The following is a 23,192-nucleotide window of genomic DNA, read 5'->3' on the forward strand; positions in this document are numbered from 1 at the left end:
TCCATCTCTGACTCAACCTGTTGCCAGTAGATCCACCTGGATCCTAATGCCACCAAGAAGGAATATCAATGCTCCATGGCTCTTGTTGTGTTATAGCTCCCGCTGTGAATGTTGCTCCATCCACCACGTACCAACTCATCACCTCTCTCCAATCCAACCTCAGGCATAGGTTGAGGTCAACCCTACTCTGCTGATGTTAGGATAGTGTTATTGAAACACTGATGAACTGTCGGTCCACATCCCATTGCCCACTAAAACATATGGTAAGTCCCTCATCTAAGCGCTCCTATTGTATTATGCCCCGAGCTAAGGTTGATACCAGTGTTGCACGAAGCGCCCCCCCCCCCCCGGTTCCAAGCCCCGAAGCGCGTCCCGTACGGAAGCGCCTAGGAAGCTTGGCCGGAAGCGCGCTTCCGAAATTTTTAGACGCTTCCTGGAAATTTGGAAGCGCTGGCGCTTCCGAAGCGCGCTTCGTACGGCGCTTCCCAGACGCTTCCTAGACGCTTCCCAGGCGCTTCCCAGACACTTCCCAGACGCTTCCGTACGCTTCCAGAAAAGCTTCCGGAAAAGCATTTAGAAAATCGTTTTTTTTTTTCAATTTTTTTTTAAATTTTAGGTGAGTTTGCTTGTTGGGGGTGGGTCCACCTTGGGTTAGGGTGACAAATGAAAGCAAAAAAAAATATAAATATAGCAGATGCTCCCTCATGGTAATGTTAAATTCTTAAAGTAAAAGTGACATTCTCCTTTATTTTTCATTTTCATCCTTTTACTTAAATTTTTAACATTACCATGAAATGACTCAGAATGTTTGAGAGTGGTTCCAGCCTCATTGGACTTCATATGGAGAAAATAGAATTTCATATCCTATTCAAAATTCAGCAGACTTAACAGTTTTCAGGTATTCAGGATCAATGGGATTGTGGCATTTCATTAGATTATATCAAGTATGAAGGTATGCGATTAGCATTTAATCAAGAGCACCAAGCCCTATATGTACCCTGGTGTTGGTGGTGTTAATTGTTGAACTCCTTTGTCACGCGGCACGCCCTTAGCAAAAAATTACCTTTCAATCAAGTCAAAATCATCGATCAAACATGTTAAGCTTTTTCTACCATATTTTAAGTCTTGAATTAGGTAGTTTGATCAAAATTGGGCAATGTTGACTAATATCCCTAGACAATCGAGGTAGAGGCAAAGGCTAGACAAGAGGAGAAGAATCTAGATTCTAGATCATTAATGTACAATGGATGTTATATCTATCTTGATTTATGCAAAAATATGCATGTTTTCATGTCTTCTACAATTAATTTGGTATTTGGGATGTTTGTTTTGAGTATAATGCAAAAAAATATAAAAAATATATATATATATAGCAGACGCTTCCGCGGACGCTTCGCTTCCTAGATTTTTGGAAAATGACGCTTCGGCGTCCCCGCTTCCAAAAAACGCTTCCGCTTCGCTCCCGCTTCGTGCAACATTGGTTGATACTCAATCAAAAGGATACCAACTCATGATCTCCCGCCAATCTAAGTCATGGACTCCGGTGTAGGGAACAAGTCTACTATGTTGATATTGGTCCACGCTGAACTTATGTTGCTCTACCTATTTGGACATCCATACCCATCGATAAAACCCTCCCTCTCTCCCTATAATGGGTACAAGTGGCCAAACTGTACTGCAAGCCCTATCTATGTACTCCTAGAGAGGGTTGTTACCTGAAAATGTTGCAGCTCAGTTGGCTGCCACTACATATGTCTGCACCTCATCAATGGGTAGACCCAAAGATGGATGCATTGCCATCTCCCTCGCCTGATAGGAAACTCCACACTCCTCCAGTCCACCAATCTCTTGCCAAACTATCTTGTTATACTCCAGCATCTCCTGAGGACAAGTATCAGCGAATATCGTCACCCTGCCAGCGGTCTGTACATTTATCTGCTCCTCATCAATGGTTGACCCCAAGGGTGGGTGGTCATCTTCCATCATCACGGGTTCAATACAATGTTTTTAAAACCGGAACCGGTGACCGGACCGGTCCACCTAATGAACCGGTTTACCGACCGGAACCGGTCCAACCGGGACTGGTTTGGTCTAAACGAACCGGTTTTTAAAAAATACATTAAATAATTAATTTTTAATGAAACAAAACTATTTTTAAGATGTAAAACCATGATAACCATCCAAATCACTTCTGGTGCAGAAAAAGCTGTCGATCCATAGAAATCCTCCAGGCCTCAAAACTCTATCCCAGTCGAAGATGACATAGTCCAAGAATTGTAGATCTATCCAACCATCCAGAAACCGCGTAGTATGGATGAGATCCAATGTGTTGTCAAAGAAGGGTAACCTCTGATTGATTGCTAGATAAAGAGGAACAAGTCCTCTAAGAGAAATTGTCTCACTGAAAGGAGCACCAAGATTGATAGTAGCTGAAACAATTGTTACATTAAACTCTCTCATTCTAGCTGCAAATGTCCCAGTTCCGATACTGAAATCCAACCCAATACGTATCTCCCCAGGTTTAATGCTCAGAACATCAGCAATAAGAAAATCTGGATTGTTGGCAGAGTTTTGAACTTGCATCCATCTGGGAAATTCATGACTAGTAAGGTTAAAGCATTCAGAACATTTGAAAAATCCTTTGCGAGACCTATTGTTTGCTAAACATGTGAAATTCTTGCACTGGTAATGACTCCAACGAACATTCCTATCATCCGGGAGCTTCCAAAGGGATTCATTGATGGGAAATGGTTTCTGGTAATACTTAGGAGCTCTCGCAAAACATCTTCTTCTTGGTAAAGGATCACATCCATGAACCATTAATTTTTGAGCTATATTCCAGTCATCTTTACAGTAGTCACCAATATCATAGCCCATGTATTCTTCAAGTTCTTCTTTCATGGAAAAGCAAGCATGACCAATGCTTGGGAACGTTCCATTTGCTCCAAGAAAATTCTTCTTACCCAATCTGTTTTCCTTTACTGTAATATACTTGCGAACTTCTTCTATAAAGAAGAAATCTGCCAGTGGATTGGCTTTCTCATCAGTGGAAGTTCCAGCTACTTCCATTGGATCTTTAAGCTGAGTATTGATATCTGCATTTTCAGGTACCAAATGCACCCCAGGAAGTCTTATTTGATCTAGGAAAATTTTAATAAAATCCACAGGGACAAGAATTTCTGCAAGCACTGTACTAAATTTCAAACGCTCTGATTCAACTATCTTTGGGCCTTCGGATCCTTCGCCATGCATCTCCTCTAAGGATTTTTCTATCATATTCTGAATTCCCTCTACTTTTATCTTCATGTCTTGGAGTTTGGAAAAGAGTTCTGCAGATGTAACATTTGGATATTCTTTATGGATGTAAAAGTGTTTGCAGTTGTTTGCATCATTCACAAAGAAACCTGAAGAGTAGAGTTTCACTAAGCTCGTCAAACTGAGAACTACTAGCACTCCTAATAGCAATTGAAGACCAGATACCACCTTGGTCAATTTCCCTCTTTGAAAACAAGTTAATCTCTGCATTTTTTCTCCGGGTTAAATATTGATCCACACACAGAGGAATTCAGTGGACCTTCTCAATTCTCCTTATGATATTGTTGTCAATTAAACGTCTGCAGAAAGATTAATGATGCCTTTTCTACCGTAGAGGCACCGAACAAATCTTTTATCCACATAGCAGAACATCATGCTGGTTGGAATATAACAATCCATTTTGCAGCAATTCTTCAAAACCCCACTGTAGACATTTTCATGGAAGGACTTTGCATGAAGTAGGACCAAAACTTACTGTAGAAATAGGGAACAAACAAGCAGGTGGCCTAAAACCGGCCGGTTTGTTACAAACCGGCCGGATTTCACCGGTTAGGGCACAAAAATGGATAAATCAGCATTCAAACCGGGTTTTTTGGCCGGTTTAGACCGGCAGGCTTGCTAACCGGCCGGTTAGACCGGTAACCGGTTTTTAAGAACGGTTTTTAAAACACTGGTTCAATATGAACCTCCAACTGGCCCTCCCTAGAAGGCTCATCATGCATATCGTGCATAACTGACTCATGCTCCACCATATGCTGCTCCTGTTGAATCATCACTGATGATCCATCATCCTAAATGTCTCTCGTAGGATCCACTCACTGCTCATCATAAGAATCTGGCCTGTTGTCAACAACTCTACATGACTCGTGCCCCTCGAAGGAATCCTCGTACGAATCCAAGGACTCGTCCAAAGAAGAATCCTCATCCTGAGAGTCAAAAGGAATCTCCTCCTGATCTAACCCATGCTCCTCTATGTGCTGTCCATGCCAAAACCTCACTGGGAGCTCATCTCTCCGAACGTCTCCTCCCCTCACAAGGACAATCTGGTGTGCATCACATTCACCCATTGGGCCTTTAAACATGGATGCACATCAAGACTATTGTCAACATTTCCATATGATGGCTCAAGAGAACCAATGGACTCTTCTATAGTAGACTCATGTTCAACTAAGGACCCTACAATCTTCTTCATAATCAATTGACTTGAGTTCCTTGCCATCTCTGCTTCAATTTTAGCAGTCTCGCCTACTTCTCTATCCCCTCTAATTTTACATTTGTGATCCCGTGTCCACGCTCCCTGACATGTAAAATAGATCCGCTCTCTTCTCATTTGATTTCTGCTCTTCTTTGGGGGTTCTGGAGACTGCTCTTTCTTTAGCTCCTCGTCTTTTTCAGATCTGAACCCTCCAAAAATTCTCTTTATCAAATTTCTTCTAACAAGTGGGTCAGCGCTAAGGGATGTGCGCTGCCTCAGTGACTCTTCCATGAGCCAATAAATTCGAAAATTTCAAGCCCTTATAAAATTCCTACTTGATATTTTCAGTGTTATATGAGTTTCTTTGCCAATAATTTTTCCAGCAGTCTATGATTATACTGTTGTAGGTGTATTCTTGGTTTATGACATGTAATTTTTCAAACCAACAACTCAGATATTACATCATTCCCAGAATTAGCATAAATCACTAACATACATATTGCTTTGATGACAAGTTGATATATACATAGAATTAATTTACTTGACAAAGGAAATATATAGAAACATGGATTACAGAGGAACCTGGGGTGATCCTTTAGATGTCGATATGCATAACAGAAAGCTCGTCTCCTCTGAGGATATTGACTAGTGGGCACCTCCAGCAAGGCAAATATCAGCGAGGAAATGTAATGTGGAATAAATGTAGAAGTTGAACGTTTGCTTGAATGAGTTCATATCACTGAGTGTTCTCCACTGAGAACAAGCTATAGTATTGTCTTTGTGGTAGCAAATGCACAACAACTTTTCAAACCCGTACACCTCTGGAGTGTTGTTGTGGTACTCGGAAATAAGCTGGAAAAATACTTTAGCAAGGCAACTCAGCGAAACAGAGAGGTCTGAAATGGACAAGAAGAATGTTCAGCTTCTTGAACAAGTTCATATCACTCTATTCTCCCAGCCAAGCAAGCTTCAATGTATAGTTTTAGCTTGTCCATGTGCCCAAATATCTAAACTACAATCTGATTGTACCATGCATTTTATCTCAGCCGCAGAACATATGTTGGGACCTGAATACACCGCATGTGATCCTCTCGCAACCCTTTTTCAGTTACAGCTGCACTTTAACATTAATCTAGAAAATACACTTCAACACTCTGCGGCGAACTACTTCTCGACTCCCTCTTTTTTCACACGCCACAATCACCCATGCACAGGTGGCATACTCCACCCTTGGTCCTTGCTCGGCCCAAAGAAGATTTTTCCACGACCTCTTAATACATCCACAAATCTTGGCAGCCTCCCTGTCTTTGATTTGATTTGTAAGTGATATCACGTTCCCCCGGCTGAAGAACTCGACTCCCGCCAGCCATCCACGAATTGGGTCAATGCTCGATTTACTCCACAACAGACAATGCACTAGAAATGTTTTGATTGGATCACCACGCACACACTTGCTCCAGACATTCGATCCACTCCATATTGGACCAACGCACTAGTGGTAGACAAGAACATGTACACATATCATTCAGGTTTGCAAGGTGCATTCATCAGCTAATCACTCACCATCGATCCTCGAACTCTGATGCGAATTAATCTATGGGCAGAGATATATCACACATGTGCAATCATAAAGCTCTTAATCACACCACTCTAGCTCTGCAACAAGCATAGGATCAAGGTAATCGTATCGTTTTTCCTTTACACTTCAGGAGAACATATGAACACCACAGTGAAAGTAAAACATATTCAACCATGACACTTCAACCTCAGTCCTTCTGTCAGGCAATGATCACGAAGAATTCAGCTCTATTCTAGGCACATATGCATCGAGTTCAGGTATGCCTTAATTGCAGAGGTTATGTCCATAGGAATCAACCACACCAAATCGACCCAGGTAGAATTATGATAGGGCCCGATCCCATTGCCTTCGATTCCTGGTGCCTGTAACAGTGCAACCTCCCTTAAGTTTCTTGCAATGTAGCTCTCTGCCACTACAGGGAAAATTAACATCTGTCATGCATGACCACAGGTTAACGTATTTTAACTCTCCCTGCGCAGATAAGCCCTTTGTGCAACCACGTCACAAATGTGATTTAATTGTTCACGACCACACTCAAGCTTTCCCAGATGAGCAGCCACAGTGATTAACTTGTCCACGCACATGATCAACACGCACAACACATCCGCCTTTGTCCCGATGCGAAAACAAGATTGTGCTTTTGTTTGACTTTCAATGGAAATTTGACGTGTATAAATATTCCATGGAGCCCACCGATTCCACTCAGTTGACAAGTCTGTCAATGTTGTTCCCTCCAACAGTTGTTCTAAGCACCAAGCCGACCATATTATGGGATCACCCGAACAGTCGACCCCCACAATGCAATTTGGCCCTCCATTTCACCATGATTCAGCTTTATAACCACAGTTAGTGCACCAAGAATTTGGCTCACATATCTTTCGAACCAACCGATGGACCTGCTCAACAAATCATGCACTGGATACGATCCCTGATTGTAGCGATCTACTACTCGGATTTAAGCGTTGGATGTCACCACGGCGTCACAAAAAATGTGAAGGTCACACAACTTTCGTGAAAAAAACTTTGAGTAGTCATAGAAGAGACGACCCCCTTTCAATAACTCAGTCCTGGCAATGTCCCGACCAGTCGGCCCTTTAATGGAGATAATGCAGCCTTCAAGCACTCCACGCGACCACAAAATTAATCGACTTGGTCAAATGATTTATTCAGCCCCTCTGAAATTCTTCGATGGTGTAATATCCCCTTTTAGGTGTATCCCTCAAACACAAGCAATATAATAGCCGGGGTGCTCAAAGAAATAAAACAAAAATAACAGTAGTGCAACATACAATAATGTATACATGGAATATAAGCAGATACTCGACAAATGCAGAGAGAAATGCTAAGCCATTTTATTATACTAAGTAATGGAAAGAGTACAAGAGGTGATAAGACAGATAGCACCTCAACTTGCACAAGGCAAGTGAAGAAATACACTCAGAATGGTAAGGAAATGGCCTTTCTCTGAACTGCGTCCAAGCTGTCGAAGCACTGTTGTGCCGCTGCTACTGTTGGAATCAAGTGAGGATTTGGGGCTGTTCCCCTCCTAAGAAAATGCTGAAACTCTCGAATCAACCTCTGCTCAATAAACCCAGAAAAGCCCAGAAAGCTTTTCTAAAATAGCTAACCCCAAAAAATCACCCCCTTGAGGATCTACGCTATCCCTCGAGGCTCTGCGCTGCCCCTGAAGAAAATCCTCCAAAACTCTACCCGAGACTTTGCCAAAATCCTCCAATATGTAAGGGTTGATCCCTTGCTCAATCTCCAAGCTCAAATCCTCCACATAAACCCAATCCGGAGCTCCTACCAAAAAGGGACTGCGTCCTCCCCTCTCAAGACTACACAGTCATCAAAATGCTCAGTTCCTCCTCAACTCCAAAAACTGCTCCTTCTGCAAAATACTGATGAAACTACCTTGCCCAAGCAAGTACTCGAAGTCCCCCGGGGCTAAGGGTGAGATCTCCAAACGGAGACACTCGATGCATTAAACAGTGCTGCAGACAGGCTAAACAGCCAGCGTGCTCTAAGTCGAAGTGACTAGCTCAAATGCAACATAATCTGATGCCAAAATGAGGAGGCTCCTCTCTCCTTTATAGCGTTGGCCTCTCTCAAAACCCTAGGGCCCACCTCCTCCAATGTAGCCTCTCTTTGCCACGTGCTCCTTCTCCATCTGCACAGTTCCTCCAAGTGTCTACGTGGGCCCCTTCTCTACGTGGTCCCTTGCCCCCTTGGCTCCCCTTTTAAGTTACAACGTCGTGCTACTAGGGAGTGACTTTATTCAAAAAGTGAGTTATGTCCCCCTTTCCTCACCTTTTTATTTATAAATAACTATAGAAGGCAAAATTGAGCAAAATCGAATATTCCAATTAGCCATGGCTAATTAGGAATATTACAGATGGCTCCATTAGAATTTCCACAAAATGAATCTTGGCCAAACATAAAAAATTTATAGCCAAATAATTGTCGAATACTCACTAAATGAGCGACAATCTCACACGGCCTTCAAGGAGATGTCTTTAGCTAATAATTTAGTTATTCAGAAAAATTGTAGAGCAATTAATATTGCACACTGCTAATATAAACCCTTGAGCAACTGCAATTGAAACCTTCAAACCATAATAGCCACAAGTGAGAAACCCGCAGGTTGAGCCAAGAACTTGGCTCTGATACCACTGTAATGTCCCAAATTAAAAAAATTTGAAACAAGCACTTCAAATCAGATTATCATGCATTTACCAGAAGATTGTCATGTAAAACCCAAAGCATAAATCCATAAATTACACAAAATCTCATTAAAAGATCACCACATGAGGAATAATGAGACATGCAACAACAAAATCCATCTTTATTATAGAAATATATGCTAATACAAAAGCTGGGAATGACCCTCCCAGACATGTAATAACACTGACACCGACCTACAAACTAAACATGAAATCAATCACTACACCTATGGATTCTGAATGAATCCACCAAGGGGAGATGGGTGCTCGCCCAATCTCTCTATATCACCCAAGGGTTTTTGTCCTGGGGCTACCAATGGAGTAGAGAACCACGTTCTCGACCTCACATACAAGAAACAATATCAACTCCAAGATGTCCTCCAATGGCCTCCTCCTCCTCTTTTATAGATCTGGTGCACCCCTCTAGAAATTTCTATTTTATTATTATTTTAATCATGGAGCAATTTTCCCTCTTTTATTTTAATTAAAATATTCTTTCTAATGTGAGAAAAGGGTAAATTGGCCACCATGTCTCCTCAGGTCACTGAAACTCACATCCAAAAGTCCCATCATGTAGATCTTCTCATTCCGGTTCCAACGAGCTATTACACTAAGGTGTTCCGTCGATTAATCTCCCCGGAATGCCACCTCGAGCATAATTAATTAAGTTATGGCCAATAATAATGCTGATTTTTTAAGGTTGTTGGAATGCAATGGAACGAAAGGCAAATTGTGCTGATAATCGAATATGCCAAGCGAATGCCATCAAATCCCATAAAAACTCCTCAAAACTCCATCGGGACCCCTGATGACATAAGCCTACTCCACTGACCTAGCCACCCCCTGTCCTGGGAATCCACCCTAGTTGTACTATGAAGAAGAACAAAAATGGGGACATGACACATTTGAAAGGGTTGGCCTAGGTATTATTCCTCCCCTTAGGGTTGGAAGCACCTAATAAGGTCATATGATAACCCTCCCATATGCAAGTGCAGTAACTTGTACACATTCATAAACTAGTTGGACATTTGAAGATGATTTTATTAATGTTTAAACCTCGGGTAGGTACTTTTGCACCAGCCTAAGTGTCTAGGCGTGCAATACTTTCCTAACACACCCTTAAACTTAGCAATTCACTTTAGTGATTAAAGTAATTTCATTTAATAGACAAAAGTGAGTTAATCTACTAAAATGCAAAAGTTTTGTATTAGTGAATTAGATGAATCTCAATTGTCGATCTCAAGTGCAGTGAGATTATGCCTCAATCATCAATCACTTTAGAGATAAGGGTTGTGGATTCAATCATAACTCAAGCTTATAAAAGAAAGGCTAGGACAAGGGAGAAGACACAATACATCTTGAGCACAAGACACAGTGACAGTGAGATCTCAATGAATGGGTGGAGAAGGATTTCCATTCAAGTGTGCCTCGTCCGAGGAAGGTACAAGAAGCAGCAAGGGAGATCAAGATTAACTCGAAGATAGTGTTGTCACCTTATTCACACATGGGCTAACATGGAGAAAATCTTTAATCCACTCGGTGTGGCCTTGTGTAATATCCCTGAGGGAAAATTAACAGTAAATATTCAAAGCAAAATAGACAAACACACCATAAAATCAGAACAAACAATCAAACCATGAATTTGCATCCAAAACAATGTTGTATACTCATTTTATTAATGGAAAGAGGTGTACAACAAGGTGCTGGAATGAGTGCACCTGGGCTTGCTCTAAGCAAGCTAGCAAAAGCCCAAAATGATCAATGAATCACCCTCCTCCAATATGTTGAAAATTTGGCCCAAGTATTGTGCTATAAATGGCCAGAAATGGTGTTGTTGCCTGAAATGATTTGCTGCTAGAGCCCTCTCTACTGCTCACAAAATTCTGGGAAAGTAATCCCGGCCTCTACTCAAGAAACCCAAAATAACCCACGAAAGGGTTTGGCCAAAGCTTGACCCTGGAATTTCGACCCTCTAGGGCTTAGCTGGCTCTCCTGCTGGATAAATCAACCCACCTGAAGATTTTGCTGTTGAATGCTCCAAAAATGTCTACAAACCCTGTTAGAAGGCTCCCCAAGCCTTCCCTCCTGATTTCCTCCATAAACTCCCCTAACTCCACAACTTCCCAGAATGCCTCTAGCTACGACTACGCAGTCCCCGCACTATTGTAACCAGTGTTGCGAAAATCGTGATAATATCGAAAAATCGCGGTTTTTTGAAAATGGCGATATTATCGCCCGGTTATTACGTGAATTTTTTTCGCAAAATAATCGCAATAACTTGAAATTATGGCGATTATTACAAAAAAAATCTCGATTTTTTGATGAGGAGGAGGAGGAGGTGACACAACCTACCCAGGCTACCCCTGTCACCAGGAGAGGATGTGGTCTACCTCCTGTAGCTCCTAGTTCTTCGGCTTCTAGAGCACAGCGAAGTCCACTGCCAACTCCACCGACATCTACATCTAGAGGGAAAGCTATTGCATTTTCTCGCAAGAGGGACAGAGGAAATCAGTGGTATTAGTTATTTGGTTCATTTCATTGTATATGACATTATGACTCATGATATGAGATACATTATTATATTTTTTTTTGACATTTTGAGGTTGAGTTAGGACTCAGGAGTCAGGACTGACTATTCAGGACATGATTCACTGTTATGTGTGATGTAGCACTAGAAATGATATTACACATCTTATATATTAGTTCTTTTATCATATTTATGTGTCAATGTATTTATTTTATGTTTTAGGTGCTTTAGATAAAAAAAAAAATGAATTTTTTGTATTTTACGGATTTTTTCCCTCGCCGATATTATCTCGATAACGATTACTGCAACATTGGTTGTAATTGTCCCTACTGTTGTAACTCGACTCGCTGTTGTTGGTACAAATTGGAATGAAGTAGAACTCCCTCCTTGGGCTGGCACTCGAAGTCCACCGAAGCAAGGGTTGGGATTTCTGCTCAAAAACACTCGGTGTGCTGAAGAGCACATGCAAACTTGGCTCACTGCTCAAGCGTGCTATTGTCAAAAGACAAATTCTGAAAATGATAGATGATGAGCAAAATGAGAGCCCCTCCTTCCTTTTGTCGATTTGCCTCCAAGGCTGCCCATGTGGGCCCACATTGAATTTCCCTCACCAATTTCACTCCAATGAGAGCGTACTCTCCATGTGGGCTGAAATTCCTTTGTGGTGGCCCCCACACTCCACCAAAGCCGCAATCTTTCCATCGAACTCTAATGTTGGGGTGCTTCTCATGCCAAAAATCAAATGTGGGTCCCCTAAGCCCACTTCTCCTAAGTGAAACAATGTAATACGCCAAAATTGAGCAAAATTCGATATTCACTTAGTGAAACACTAAGTAGGAATATCACACCTTGGGGGCAAGTCTCAAGTTGATTTGTTGTCACTCAATTCTCAACTCCTCCATCTAGGCTAACTCCAAGCGAAGCCAAGGGGGCTGAACACTATGAGAAAGAAAACTAAGGCTTTGAGTAAGCTATAGAAAATAAGAAATGTTAATCTAGGAGTTAATTGAATTACTCAAGAATACATTCACCATCAATATATAATTCACAGCATATGAAAGATAGATAAGCAAATAATCACATTCACCATCAATGTTCAAGATGAGCAAATAATCAAATGACAGGAATAAGTAGCAAAAGACCAGTGCCCAAAGTAGATTGTTGATGCTTGTAAATGAAATGCCCAAAGTAAACACTTGCAGAAAGTAAATGCTTATGCTTGAAAATGAAATGCCAAAAGTAAATATTGCTTGGAAATAAATCTGGCAAATGAAATGATAACCCAATGTTGAATGTTGTAGGAAATGTTGTGATGAGTGTTCTTGGTAAATTTTATTAAATTAGATTTCACTTGGATTTAGATCAATTAGTGAAGTGTGATGAATATGTGGTGATTCATATGATGAGCAATGAAAATAAATCTAATCTAATGTGTGCTTCCCCTTCTACCTTTATCCTTTGAATGGGTTTTAGAGGGTCACAAGGAGATCCAACAAGAGGAAGCTAGCTTCAATGACTCCCCTGATTTCACAAGTCAACCAGTTGCAAGGAGATCCAACACTAGGAGAATCTAGCTCCTAGCCTGATTTCACAAGTCAACCTTTACCTTCCCCCAATCTCACAATAAATGGTAGAATTGGTTTTCCCTAATTAAACTAAGTCACCAACAAGCCCTTTCTGGTCACGCACAAGGATCAGGCTAGATCTACAATGGTGAAGAGCATGAGAGACCCTGTTGGGGTTCGTTACTTTGCAAAACCGAAAGACCCTGCTGGGGTTCGTTACTTTGCAAAACCGAAATCTAATCTAAAGCATAAAATGAAATCTAATATATGAAATTGAAATCTACTCTAATGTTTTGTGGTGTTAAGTTAATTTTAGCCCAATAAACACACCATGGAAATGAGACACAAAATACAAGAGAGGCAGCCCTGTTGGGTAAGGGGGATTGGGCTGCCTAAGAGACTCTCTTAGCTCCCTCAATGTTACAATGCTTAGTAGTGATGGTATCCCTTGTGAATAAAGGGAGAAAAAAATGGTTTTGAAGCTACAATGATGGTAGTATGATTCCATCTGGGTGCTTGCAAATGGCTCAATCAAACAAAATTTCAGCAAAACCTCCCCTTGTAAACTCACTAACCTGCTAAAAAACAGCAAGCAAATCCAAGTGAAAAGTGCCCAAAATACCTTTGGAACACTCACAATTTGTTGGTACAAAAGCCAAAAAATATTCTAAGTAAAATGCTAATAAATTGAAATGAATCTCCTACTCTATGACAACCAAAAATAGCTGCGTTTAATCAACTTTTCTTGGCTTATTTGTTGCTGTTAGGACAGCAGCAAAAATGAGCCTTTAACTTGTTAAATTTATCAATAAAACTCTTAGAAATCAAACCAAGATAGATGAGAGAATATTTTGAATTTTATATGAGAAGAGAAGAGAGAAATTTGGGGTCTTCGAAGGACTTGGAGACACATGATGAAAGCAGGAATAAAGCTTCTTATCTGCTTGAAGATGGATACTCCAACCAAGGAGATCCCCAATCTTCAAATCTTGAGGTACCTGTGAGAAATAAAATCTTGCCAAGAGATTAGTAATCATAGGTGTAGCTTGCATAATGAAAATGAGTAAACATGATATTCAAACGAGAAACACACGTAAATTTCAATTTCAATAATACAAACTAACAAGAAGACAAACAAACAATTGTTTACCTTCTCCTTTGGACAACAAGCCCCTATTAAGGCTTAGAATACAAACTCAAAGGAATATAATTACAACAACAACAAGGTTACCTCATGAAAGCTCCAAGCAAACCACACAAGTCACAACACCATAAGCGTCCAAAGCATTATTTTATTAACCAAAGATAGAACAATTACAAAATAGCAACAATTCCCCAAGCTCTCAAGGTGTCCATACTATTTTGCTCAATAGAGGAGCTTCCAATTTATAACAAAAGAGGGAGAAGATCCCAATGAGAGGGACGAGTTCCCAAGTGTCAAGAATGAGAATCCCAAGGCAGCTCGAGCTGATCCAAGTGGAGTTGCATATCTCCTTGAGGGGGCAGCGTAGCACATGGGAGAAGAAGCTTGGGCCAAGTGTAGTGTGGAGAGGGAGTAGGTAGGAACATAGAGGGAGTGAACTCTCACTCCTCCCTCCAATTTGGCCTTTAACTCGTGAGGCAGCGAACAAGTGGACTCGACCTGCAATTAAGGAACCAACTCATCCCCCCTTTTGTGAACTGACTCGCACTAGGCGGCAGCAAACTCAGCCCCCTTGATGGAAGCCAATTCGACCTCCCACTTGGCCTCTTGACATGTGCTTACTCACTTCTCTTAACTGATTGAGAGACCCAGTTTGACTGGAGACATGTTTTTGGCATGTACCCAATTTTTTTAATTCTGATTTTTCTTGTCTTTTTCTCACTTTATGAGTCAAAGTGATTTTCATGGGGGGGAATTAATATTTTCTACCCTAAAGTGGGTACTAGGGTAATGTTTGTTAAATTTCATAGCTATGGTCAGTCTTCATAATCAAGGTTTTTAGCCCTCCAAATATATATTTAATGTGGATTTCAAGTCGGCTTAAAAAGGGAAATTTCAATTTTTGAAATTCAAATTTTTGGTACCAAATGAATCAAGTCAGCCCTCCCAATGATCAATAGGCCCTCAAGAAAGAGACACTCATTCGGCCTCATCAAACACTATAAATAGAACACTCACTCTCCTCGTCTTGGCAATTCAGATCACTCACATAACGTATCTTTTGTTCATCTAAGCAGAGGAGTCACAAGTCCAAGAGGCCGAAGTTGAAGTCCAGCAGTTGACCGAGCTTCTTTTTTCTCTCTGTTTGACTTCACACGTGTGGATTCTATCTCTGTTGACATCTCACGTGTGGATTCTATCTCTGTTGACCTCTCATGTGTGGATGACAGGCCGAATTTCTTCTGGGAAAAAATCATAGGGCAGCAGATCGAGTTTCTGAGGTGAAGAAGAAGGCTGAAATTTGGCCTAGCAGATCAAACTTGACAGAATTTTTTGGGCAGCAATTTGACTTGGATAGAAGACAGTTTAACCAGGTTTGGCCAAGATTCTCTTGCTGGTCTATTTGACTTTATTTTCACTGGAAAATATCAGTTGTATCTCTTGTTGAATTGAATAATTTCTCTAAAGAAAAGGTTGTTGGTTTTTTTGTGTTGTCTTTGTGCATCATTGTTCTATTGTGATCTCTACTATCCACTGTTTTCTATGGTTGAATTTCTAAAGTGTAATTGTTTGATGATAAATTGGAAGTGCTAAAGATAATATCATATCATTAGAAGTAATTATCAGTTTCATAATTTTGTGCTTGTAACTATTGCACTTGTAAAATCAAGTTTTGAGGAATCATGGACCTCATGTACTCAAGAAGAATCTAGACTTGCCTCAAAGGAGAAGATTCCAAGACCTCAAGATGGTGATTCTCAAGCATTTACAGCCTGTTGTCGCGCAGATTGACACGACAACCCTCAGACCGGGGGCTGTCACTCTGATCCCCGATCCCTCCGTTTAAGCCTGTCTCCCGCGGCTAAGGGGGGTAGACCCTGCGAGATGATGAGACCAACTGTCGACCAGTTGGTTGGGAGACACGAGACACGATTAAGATAAGCACTAAAGGATTTGATTAATTTAGCAGACCAGTGCCTTAAGAGATTATTGTTAAAACGATTACTTGTTAAATGATATAAAAATATGGACCATGAACAACAATCATTTATCATCAAAGGTATCAGCGAAATCACATGCTCTTAAAATGACCAAAACGATATCCAGCAACTGAAAATTTTAAAAGATGAATGCTTTAAACCACCATGAATCATAACCATTAACCAGATATCAATTTCGCATCTCGGCTTGAAAATCTAGATCTCAGCGTGAAAAATAATAATTCCCGAAAAATAACTGGATCTGACAAAGAAAAAATTCCACAATTTTTTTTTTTTTTTTTTTTTTTAATTTAATAAAAATCTAAAAAATAAAGATCTAAAAAAGTTAATCTAAAACTAAACTATTAATAAAAATTTAAACTAAACCAAAAAAAATAAAAATAAATCCCCTTTTTTTTTATGTTTTTATATTTCTCATTTTTTTATATTATAAAAATCCTAAAAGAAAAAATCTAAAACTAAACTTTAAAATCTAATTAATATCTAAAACATAAATTCTAACATAACATTTAAATCTAACTAAAATGTAAAAGTTAAAATCCAAATCAAAAAAAATATAAAACTAAGCCTAAGCTAACCCTTTTTCCTTTTTATTTTTTTATATTATAAAAAATGGAAAATAAAAAATCTAAAATAAAATTTTAAACTTAAAATCTAAAAAAATCGAAATCTAAAAACATTAAAATCTAAAAAAATAAAACAAAGCCTAAAATCTTTTTGCTTTTTATTATATTTTTTATTTTTTTATATCTTTGAAATTTTTTAAAATAAGAATTAAAATCAAAAGAATGAAATACGGGACCAAAACAAAACCAAAATGAAATCTAATTAAGATCTAATTTACAAATAAAAATTAAATCGAAATTAAAATTACAATCTAAACTAAAGGAAAATTAACATAATCCTAAAATTATAAAACTGAAATCTAACTAATATCAAAACTTCTAACAAAAAAAAAAAAAAACTAACGCTAACCTATACGTAAGGCATCAGAAACGATTAAATCTAAACAAAAAAAAAAATGAGCCTAAGACTGCGACGACGGAGCTATTGCTAACGCATTCAAAACGCAGACAAATGCTAACCCTATCCGTCAACATAAAAAACGCAGACAAATGCTGATCAAGACCAATGCATTACCACTCGCATTACCTGGTTTCCATGATTTGGCGGCGGAAATGAATTTTTTGCAGGTTATTTTGACGTGGAATGAATCGATTTTTTACCTTGGCTTGGAGACTGCAATCGAAAAGCCGCAGAGAAATTTCCTCTGGCGCTTGATGACCCACGTGATCTCCCTCAGCAAAATTCGAAAAGGATTTATGAAACCTGGCTGCCGACGCGTATATACCTGAGTGATGGCCTGAGGATCGATGAATATCTGATTTACCTTTTTTTTTAAAAAACCTGTTTTCTGTAGGTAGATTTAGACCCGAGGTTTTCTGGCTATTTCCACGCATTGTATACGTTCCATTGAGAACTCATTTATGCAGATTACAACTCGATTTTCCAAAATTGCACTTTGACGGCGGTGGGATGAAAACCCAACAGCAAGAAGGATCACGCACTAGCTCAAAAAAAACCCTGAAAAGAAACCCTGCAAAAAGAAAACAAAACCCACATGAAAAATCTGTATATAAGCAAAAATTTAAAACCCTAGGACAGCTAATTAATGTACAGATTTAGCCCCTTAGCAGCCAGATTTAGCAGTAAGCACAAAAATATTTTGAAAAAAGAAATTTCAGATCGTCACTGTGAAGAACTTCAGAAAATCTCTCATGCAAACTTAGAAAAATATACCGAATGATAGACCCAGGATCAAATCCAACTGGGCTCAGCAAAAAATGCTTGCGGGAGCTGGCTGGTTCAGCCGAGAACTTCCCCGAACGCCCACAAAATTTCCTTCAAAAAATGTTTTCCTGCACATCTCAAGCAACCATCAGCAAAGAGAGAGAGAAAGCTGCTAGATCTCAGGAAATAATGGAGATACCTGCCATTATTTCAGAAACCCTAGCAGCCCTCAAACCCTAGCAGGTGAACAAGATACCTGTGCTCACACTACTCTAAAAACAAGCTATGATTAATGGCTGAAAACTGAAATATGCAGAAAATTAAAGATCTCACAGCAATTCCAGAGAGCAACACCAACACGATTTGGACCCCAAAGTCTTTTTATTAACCAGAAAATCAGATTACAAGAGAGCTTTTTCAGTACAGACTCACAGATCAGATGCATTGAAATGACCCCCTAAGACCCTATATAAAGGAAATGATCCTAACGGCTAGTTCGAGTGATCCATGTGGAAATGATCTCGACCGTTGATGAGGATCAAGACATCTCTTGATCTCATCCGTCGATTTATTCACTTAATTTTTTATTATTATTTTTTAAAAAAAATTTAAATTTTTAAATTTTATTTTATTTTATTATTTTTATTCATTTTTTAATTTTTTAATTCATTTTAAAATGGATCACTGAACTAAGCCTTCGGAAACATCACCTAGGACCTAGGACTTAGGACTCATGAGGGGTTTCAAAACATTTTTCGACCCTCAAGACACATTTCATGATGACTTTTACAAATTTACATCCTAAGGGGGAAAACCCCTTTAATACAGACCCTCACAAATCACCCATCTCTGCGACACAACGATAATCTAGCAGATCAACACACTAGGATTCTCCTAAAGTTCTAATAACAAAATGCATCCCGGCTTTGGGGTCAGGTTTGAAGGAAAACTCTGCCGATCCATGGATCGGTGAGACGAAAAACCTTCCGGGACATAGATTATCATAGAAAGATAGGTCCGCCTAGGCAATTTTACATACATGACTCTGATCTGCTTAGATTATTTACAATTCATACATGCAGACTGGGTTTACAATCAAAATGATCAAGTTGCTGATGACGGCAGGACGGCACGGACATGCTGATCAGGTGCTGCTCCTTTCTGTCAAGAAAAACGGGGTGCACTGCATGGGTAGTTGACCAATAGAGGTCAACACAGCCCATTCTAAAAATGGCAGAGGAAGAATAAATTTTGGAAGGCTTCAAAGGAATGCATGTAGAAGACCAGCTCCTCAAGAAAAGAAGGATATTCAATGTTTCAGTTGCCTCAAGTTCGGTCATTATAAACAAGTGCCTGAAGGGAAGGAGGATAGGAAGAGGAAGGGCAAGCATCATGCCTCAGTTGCAGATAGTGATGAAGATGAACATCCTCATCAGAAGACATCCAAGAATGATACTACAAAAGCATTAGTACTTGATGATAAGAACAAGGATATGTTTTACTAAGTTTATAAGATTGCAAATAGATTTCGGTGATTTCTGCAAGTAGGCTAGGAGCAAGAGGGAGTTGACAATTCCCTACAATCCTCAAAAGATAAGTACTCTATATCTGTCTTCCTTGATTATTATTGTTTTTTTGTTTTTGTTAGCCTCTTGTCTTTGTTTCTTTTGTTGGGTTATAATCGTTCTTCCTTGGCCTCCTAGCGAAGATTATAGGTACACTGTGAAGATTTCCAAGGCTCTGGAAGCAAATGGAAGTATTGGAAGAATGAAGCAAGGTTTGTGGCAAGAGGATTCTTCCTAGAGTGATTCATGTTCAAGAGGGAGAAATTGTTTTATCATACTGAAAGGGCTCCTAGGAAGCAGGCAAGTTAGCAGGCTAAAGGATGTCATTGCACCGAGATCCATGGAAAGTCAGTGATGACATCGAGGTGGATTTACAAGATCTAGCATTTGGTAAATGGCATAGACAAGTACAATGTGAGGATTATCCCAGGAAGAGGGAGAGGACTATGAGAAGACATTTGACCGATTGTCAAGTACAATTTTGTTAGAGTTATTATATATGTTGCTTCTATTTTGAGTCACATCTGCACTGCAACTCCCTCTCATCTATTGTTGTTGTTTCAACTGCAACAATTGCAACTGAGAAGCATTCTAAATACTGAATCAACTATGATCAGTATGATTCATTTGTCACTCGAGTCTCTAACTGCTGCTAGTATCTGCGCTGTCACTGAGGAATTTGCACTACTGCTGACTCTGCACTACGCTAACTCTGCACTGTGCTACTCAGCATCTAACTGCTACTAGTCTCTGCATTTGTCACTCTGACATCTCACTACATCAACTGCCACCGAGCCATCCTGCTACTAAAAATTGTGGGCCCCCGTAGCAAGGTATTGATCCATGAGGTGGACTCCTCAAGGATCCTGCCCATCTGTAGCACTCTGGGGCTACAAAACCAAGTCACCCCACCTCACTCCTGGAGGTATATCAGCAAACATGGTGAAGTCTTCCTCCAGCCTAGAGAACAACCTATTGATCTCTGTTGATGTTGCTTGTTGATCCTGCTTCTCCTCCTTGTCCTTCTTCCTGAGAGGACACTAGGTACTGTAGTGACCAAGCTCACCACACCTAAAGCATTTGGTCCTTCTTTCTTCTCTGCTCCCCCTGTCCCTAACTGGGACCCTTCGATGCGAGGGCCACATTCTCCTCCTCCTTCACCTGCTTCGATTCATTGCTACTGCCACTGATGGAGTTCTTCAATAGAGCTTGTCTCAACTCCTCCTACTACAAATTGACCCACATCATGTCCCACCTTGGCAAGGTATCTCTGCCCAAAATACTGTGGATGAATACATGCCACTCCTCGGAGACACTCTTTAGTGCCAATCGCACTAGCTCTGTGGGTTGAGGTGTTGCCCCAATAGCTAACAATTGGTATTGGACCTCCTGAATCCTGGTGAGGAAGGGGTTTATGCCTTCCCCCTTCTGCATCCAGATGCATCTCAATTTCTCCTCTAAGTACATCTTTCGCTGCTCGGAAGTGCCCGAGTATAGCGTGGAGAGATTTTCTCAGATCTCCTTGGTAGTATCTTTGCCAGCTATGTGTGAAACAATATGATCCCGAAGTCTATCTAGGATCAACCTCTTCACACGCACCATCTTTTTTCTGTACTCTTTCAGCCGATCTACATCTTGGGGTACTATTACCATCAATATACATCTTCAAGCCAAACTCATCCAGATGGAAGGACATTCTTGCCTTCCATATGACATAGTTGCAAGCCCCATCCAACCTGTCTTGATCATGAAGCCCAGTAGTGGCCATCTCAACAAATGTCGAAAACCTCCTCTTCCCTTCTGCTCAGTTGTTCAGCTATTCGCACTCCCTTCTGGAGTGAGAAAATTTGCTCACAACAACTGTTGATCTGCAAGGAAAATCAAACTTCTTAAGACTAGAAGTTCCGTGAGGAAAATTTTCCCTGAGTGTGTGCTCTTCTTCCTTCCACCCGACGCTAGCTGTGCCCTAGCAAACTGCTGTAAAACTATTGCGTCTAGCTAGAGATTTGCTCTGCGAAAATACTGAGTTGCTCCCTCTACCTCTGGAATCACTCGATCGGGAGAGATTGAATTTTTCTGCCCCACTCAGAAAAATCGAATCTCCTCAAGTAACTCGACCTCTTGGCAAAGTGATTGTGTTGCCCCTGGGAATTTCAATCTGCTGCTCACACTGAATAGTGAAACTCCTCTCTTCGCCTCTTAGCTCTCTGGCTGATCAACTGCACTCCGATACCATGTGAAGATTCCAAACAAGAACCCTGTTGCAGCAACCAAAAATTATTCTCCTAATTGTTAATTAAATTTAACAATTTATTTATTGTTTCCGACAGCAAACACTGAATAATTCACACTACAATCTACACAAATAAAACTGCGGAAGAATAAACGCTGGAAGAAATGCTTGCACATACACATAAATAACACAGTTATTTTGGGACAAAAGTCCTCGGAAAAACCCAACTTAGAAAAACCAGTGTTGTAGCTAAGGGATTTATTATTAAGCAGCAGTGAAATAATATGAGTACAACTAGATGCCAAAACTGGCAATCCTACAAAGAAAAACTAACAAGAAAAATCTAGTGAGTAATTTCCTCACTCCACAGGCAAATTCGGGCTCTAACCTCAGCTCAAATTGAGTCGTGCCGTCCAAATTGGCTTTGCACAACTACTGCGTCACCCTAGCACAGTTACTTCTACACTCAGCTTGAACCAGCTTCTCCTCAAGCTGTCTAGTCTGTTGTTGTCTGGGAAAATGTCTCTCTTGACCTCCGGAACCTCTACCCAGCTTCTGGCACTGAAACTTTGCTTTTCCCCAGTAGATTTGAAATTGCCTCTAGAGGCTACTGCGTTGCTCTGTGTCAGCCTCATTGTGGCTCACTTGCCTCTCTACAAATGCACTTGCCGGAACTGGAATCCTTCCTCCGGCTTCACTGTCCATGCCCCTCTCTCACTGCTTTGATCTCACTAGCTGTCTCTGACAACTGACTGTTGCTACTTTGGAAATTGATCTACTCATGAAATCAAACCTGCCAAGTGTCTTCTCCAAGTGCCCATCGACGACTTCTTATAATCCTCTGTTGGGACTCCAACGACCAAGATTAAATCTTAATCGATGGCTAGGATTAACTTGAAGTCGATCTGTGTGAGTTTCTAGATCATTCACGCCTTGAATTAATTAATTATGATTAATTAACCATATTCCTTAAGTTTAGACTTAGGAAATATTTAAAAATTGGCTAATAATCTAATTAAGTCATTTCTAGGTGGAATTTCCAGAAACGATTTCTAGGTTTTGGAGATCTCTTGTATTCTAGCCTCTCCACCAAATTTCAAAGATAGAACACATTCGATGCTACAAAAACTAATAATGAAGAAGATGGTGAAAGTGGTGGCTCTGGAAGTTGTGGCAGTGGAATTGATGAAGATGAAACCCCTGGTGTTGGTGTTGAAGCATGGAACCTGAGAACCAAGGGACCGGATGGGGGTGGCATCTCAACTCGATCATCATCATCCTGGATAAGAGCATCCTCCAATTGCTCTAATCGCAACACTCCATCCTCCAAATTGGGCTCCTCTGGATTTTTGTCCCAAACCTTAAGGTCTTTATTAGTCTTTGCATCATCATAGTAATGGGGCAACAATCACAAGTTGTAGTGAACATAAACCAAGCTCTCTGCCCAGTCTAAACTCAAACTGTTCATTTTAACACTATGGATGAAAGAATAAGAGCTCCAACACCTCTCTGCAGAAGAAGTGTTTACCACCTGTGATAGCACCCGCAATGCCAA

At 40.3% G+C, this 23,192-nt stretch overlaps 2 protein-coding genes across 2 annotated transcripts in view; both read right to left on the reverse strand.

Moving 5' to 3' along the window:
• LOC149151327 (proteasome assembly chaperone) overlaps nt 1-23,192 on the reverse strand; it is a 203,592-nt gene that overhangs the window by 168,932 nt on the left and 11,468 nt on the right. The window lies entirely within an intron of this gene.
• On the reverse strand, nt 2,155-3,525 carry LOC149151329 (uncharacterized). The gene has a single exon (XM_089439201.1). It carries the CDS (start codon nt 3,523-3,525, stop codon nt 2,155-2,157), a length of 1,371 nt encoding a protein of 456 aa, XP_089295327.1.

This window comes from Pinus tabuliformis, chromosome 9, assembly GCF_031772625.1.
Source record: "Pinus tabuliformis cultivar Carrire ecotype Pingquan chromosome 9, CPIR1, whole genome shotgun sequence".
In the NCBI taxonomy this organism is placed as follows: Eukaryota; Viridiplantae; Streptophyta; class Pinopsida; order Pinales; family Pinaceae; genus Pinus; species Pinus tabuliformis.